Source organism: Austrofundulus limnaeus, unplaced genomic scaffold (genome assembly GCF_001266775.1).
Source record: "Austrofundulus limnaeus strain Quisiro unplaced genomic scaffold, Austrofundulus_limnaeus-1.0 Scaffold931, whole genome shotgun sequence".
Taxonomy (NCBI): domain Eukaryota; kingdom Metazoa; phylum Chordata; class Actinopteri; order Cyprinodontiformes; family Rivulidae; genus Austrofundulus; species Austrofundulus limnaeus.
Window position 1 is genome coordinate 41361 of NW_013953333.1, and position 5175 is coordinate 46535.

The 5175-nt window shown below is 39.2% G+C and overlaps 1 protein-coding gene across 1 annotated transcript in view; it reads right to left on the bottom strand.

The window, feature by feature from the left end:
• Positions 1-5175, bottom strand: part of tnca (tenascin Ca) — a gene marked incomplete at its 5' end in the record, with an annotated part of 132241 nt that overhangs the window by 30478 nt on the left and 96588 nt on the right. Inside the window, 2 exon segments of the mRNA XM_014029633.1 lie at positions 329-601; positions 2335-2613. Coding sequence (XP_013885087.1) covers positions 329-601; positions 2335-2613 — 552 coding nt within the window.

The window sequence follows — 5175 nt, forward strand, 5'->3', positions numbered from 1 at the left end:
ATTATTAGCAGTTGTTGTTGTAAAATGCTGCAAATAATCCTTTAGCAACTAGTCTTATTTTTGAAATGTATTTCCACTGTCAAACAAAATATAACATTTTTTACACAAAAAATTACAATTTCTTTGATTAAATATGTGATATACTGTATTTACTATGTTCCATAACAAATACAGTTTGAGTTTTTGAGATTGTCAGAGTTCTGCATTTAAAAAAAAATTTTTTTACGCTTTTTACAGCTTTCTCACTTGTTCGGAATCGGGGACGTTAAACAAAATAACCCAAGTTTTTTATGAGATGAATAATCTAATGCACATAAAGTCAAAATACCTGTTGATGCAACAATACTGACAGCACTTGTTCGAGATCCCTTGTACGTCCCATAGAGGTAGGCTATGTAATGAGTGCTGGGCCTGAGACCCGAGACATCAAGAGACGTTACATTATGGGATATGTTATATTCCTTTGGCTCCTTCAGCCAATCAGAGTCAATAATCTCCAGGATAAAACCGTCATACTCTCTTTCCGTTTCATTCCAGTGGATTGTAAAGCTTTCAAATGTTACGTTTGAAACATAAAGTTTTCCAAGCACAGGTTGAGTCACTGAAGAAAGAAATCAATGGTTAAATATTTATCACTGACCAAATTAATAGCTTAATAAGAGTTTAAAACATGCTCAAATTTACGCATAAAAAAGCACAGACAAAATTTGCAACATAAGTTACTGTATACTGCAGCCTAAATTAAAAACAAACATTTGTAATATTAAAATATCTTAATCAATAACTGCCAAGGGAAGATACTCAAAAAGTTTTTTTTTTATGTAAACTGCTGGACTCTACTGCCCAACAAGTTCACATGAATTAAATTTTCTTCTTACCAATGAAAATGTGACTGAGAAAAGTTTCATCCATGCTGAGAGCTATTTCATCATGCAGTTCATCAGAAAATAATGAGATGCAGCTTGACAACTAATGTGAAGTATAACCCACTAAAAACCCAAAACCATTTTACATGCAACAAGACATTAAAGCCTTTACATGCAAACATGCATGTAAAAACACGGTAGAAGTCCAACCCATTCTCACTCCCAACTCGTCACATATTGACGTTTTGCAAGGTTCCCTCTACGTCCGATTTTGACGCGCGGGGTACCCCCCTCACGTCAGTTACTGACGAGATGGGGCGGAAGCTGTTGTCATAAGTTCAGAAAGTGTATGAAATGCGCAAAAACGACCGTTCCAAAGCCTGAAATTACCTTAGTTCACTTTAGACATCCTGTCCCTGACCCTAGTAGGTAAAATTAACCATTTTTAGAAAATGTACGAAATTCAGGTGAACATGTTCTAAAGCGTAAAATGACCTAATATTCACCATGGACATCCTACCCCTGATCCCAGTACCTAAACTTAACCATTAAACCCGATCCCTCATGTTAACCTCAGACACCCGCCCCAAAGCCCCCTGGTGGCGCAACCCGGAAAAGCCGTGGGCGTCAAGGAGTGACGCGAGGGGGGTACCTTCTGCGTCCAAATAAGACGCAGAGGGAACCTTACCTTAAACGACAATATGTGACGAGTTGGGAGTGAGAATGTGTAGAGAAGTCAGATTAACGTCAAATGACATTATGAGCATATTACCTTGATAATGACAAGAATATTTAATCATTTGCCACCTAATATTTCAAAAGGAAATCAGGATATTCATTTTGGTTTTCTGCAAAAATAACCAACTATCTTGCGCTCACTGTCACAAACTCACAGACTCACAGCTGACATGACTACTCCATGCATGCTGTGATCGCTTGTGGGCAAATGATTGCTCAAGGTTAATCGATTACACACTGAATAAAGAATGATAAATGAAATGAGATGGGTCACGCTGTTGCAGTAAAACAGGTCGGGGAGGGTGAAAAATATTGGTTTTGCTTTTGCAATCATTGCAGCACATCAGCATCAGATCTGACCACGATGCAAGGATGGTAGAAAGGGAGGGGCTCCATGCACTTCGCTAACTGGAGTGGGGCGAGCAGTAAGGATGAATGTTTGGTTCAGTGATGAAGCTCTGGTGCCCATCACTTGGACCTCTCTCAATGAAATAGAAACAGTGGCTGGAGGTTGGAATTAGGTAAAATGTTGGTTAGGATGCAGAAGTATGATGCACTGAGGTTTTTGATGTCGAACAGTTAAGCCAGAAATGGAAACTTGTTTATTATCTTGATCTTGTTTCATGCAGCCAGGTAGGCACGCTGTGTGTTGAGTCACATAGAAAGATTAAAGGATTGATGGGAAAGACAAAAAGTTGAACTGCAACTAAAAAAAGTTGCAGGCAGGTACCTGTGGTGGCTTCAATGTACAGGGGCTCAAGGACGGAGCCCTGATGCATCCCATACAGGCCAACCATGTAGCTGGTGTTGGGGTTCAGGCCAGAGATACCCAGGCTCAAAGCGTCTCCAGACAAAGTGAGGTTTTGGCTCTCCACAAAATTCTCCATGTTTGTTACCTCAATGACAAAACTGTCAAAGTCCCCGCCTGCTGTGGGGCTCCAGGATGCAGTGAACCCGTCCCAAGAAATGTCCGAGATGGTGAGGTTACCTATTGTTGGCTTCATCTCTGCTAGTAGACAGACACATCAGACTGGGGTCAAGTGAACAGCAAAATTGATTATTGAGTTTTTTTAATCACATCTATCAGTGCAGAACACAGCAACAAAGAAAACTGATGATAAAATTCTCTTTGGCTTTGAGGTAGTAGACAAACTACACTCAGACAAAAAAAGTGAAGCGCTCAGAAGAAATGGTTTTGACATGGACGTAATGTATGACCTGTAATGGGTGTATATGAGTACAGTGAAGTGACAGTGTTTAACATACAGTTGCCAGTGTGTTTGACAGTCAGATTTACTCAATGCGAAGTAATAAAGACTGGTCAAAAAGAATCATATAAAACTAAATCTATAAGTAAAATGTATGACCAGATGTGAGCTAACAAGGGTTTGTTACCTACGGAAACAGCCAAAACCAATGAAAATACTGTAGGTCAAATGTTATACTTACAGAACATTTGTACAGCAAAGTGTAGGTTAATCATGTGACACAAGCTTCTACAGGATTTTGGCCAGAATTCAGACAAGTCCTTTGTTTATTTAATTTAGTTTATTTAGTTTGGATCTACATTTCAGGATAACTGTTTTTTGTGATTGGTTTCATACTTTGTGATGAGTACATTAAAACACTGAGTGAAGATCACCTGCTGGCCTTGTAGACACATCATTACCAGCACTTGATTAAGTGATTTAGTTTAATAAAGGTCACATTGTGGAACTGGATGGGCTCATCATGCAACTGACCATTTGGGTCTCACATTTCTTTTCTTAATTGAGCATGTGGGAGCTGGATCTCAAGATCCAAATCCAGCATCTGTTAGTTGACTTGTTGTTAGAAAGGAAACAAAGGCTGTAAGATTTCCTTCTGCATGGTCCATAAATGTGTAAAGGGCTCGACACACGGGAGGCAACGTCGCTCGCTCTCCATTCATTTCCTATGGAGCCTGTGCGGTGAAGCGACAATCGCTTGCCCTCCTCCAGCTAAGCGACCGGCGAAAATAGTGCATGTGAAATTTCGCGCTCGTACACGTAGACGTGCACACACAAGCATGCGACGCAACATATGAAAGTTGAAAAATGTTCAACTTTTGTCGCTGTCGCTTAGCGTACAACCAATCAGCGAGGGTTTCATTGACTGACCAATGAGAGGAGAGTATGCTACACACTGCCGTTAGCTAACACTTTCACCAAGTGATTACTAAAAAGCTTTGTGGGAATTTATTGGCACCAGGGTGAAGCTTATGGTGTTTTTCCTCCATAAAACTGTATCTTGATGTGTGTTTGTTTTTTAATATCATTAGCATCGCAAGATTTGTTTAGTTTACACGTCCGTAATGCACACCCGCCTTCAGAGTCAAGAACCAATCAAATTTTGTGAACACAAGCGATCTGAGAGCGCGATTCACAACGCTGCGATCGCTATCGCGTCCCGTGTGTCGGGTTTCACCCTGGCTGCGATGACAGCCGTTAATCGCTGTAGTTTATCGCTCCCCGTGTGTCGAGCCCTTTACACTACACTGTCACTGACTTCCAGCTCTTTAATCTACCTGATGTGAGACTGTGGTCATTGCACTGAACTCACATGATATTTCAAAACGTGGTTTGTTTAATATAATTTTACTTAAACCACTCCATCTGGGTGCTTAATATATTTTGTGTAATTGTTATAAAAATGTTTTTAAGAACTACAATATTAAGAAATGTGTGGTTATCTGGAACATTCTTGAGTTCAAATATAACATTTAGTAGTGTGTTCAGCATCAACACAATGTTGTAAAAATGCTACATTTCTTTCATTTTTTTAATTTGATCTGGTTTTAATCCTCTATTCTATTCTATTCTATTCTATTCTATTCTAGTCCTTCCATAAATATGTTGTCCATGCTTAATGATGCAGCCCATCACCCTGAGGATTTAATCATCTTCAGAGTTTACCATTTTACCATCAGTAATGCTTCTTCATGGTTCTTTAAATTTCTGTTCATAAATTTCTCTGAATTTTGTAGTAAAGAGATAAAAAGGTTAAATGTGTGGGATTTGTGCAGGTGTAGTTGTACAGCAGAATAGTCAGATGCCTCAAGATCTGTTGAACATCTGCAACCCAGATGTTTTTAAATGTGTTTTTATTCAAAAATGCATCACTTGAACAGACCATTCAACTGACGGTTTAATTTAGGGCCTCAACTTTCCAAAGATTATAACTGTTTTCTAAAATGCTCAAATCATCATTTTGAGAACCACTGTGATTCTTTGTTGATTGTAAAACCCATACTTTCATTATTTAACCTGCTTTCTCCTTTCTGGGTCACAATAGATCTGGGGCCTCAGGTACAAAGTCTTGCATGGACTTCTTGCTTAAATGTGGCATACGGTCAAATCAACAAAACAGCGTACACATAAAAAATACAAATGTATGAAATCATGCACATCGATGCCTGTTTCCTTTATACATCACAATCAATGTGGAACTGAGGCCAGGTGAGACACCCACCCTGACACGCCTCTATTTACAGTGGGTAAAATAAGTKTTGAACACGTCACCATTTTTCTCAGTAAATATATTACTAGAGGTG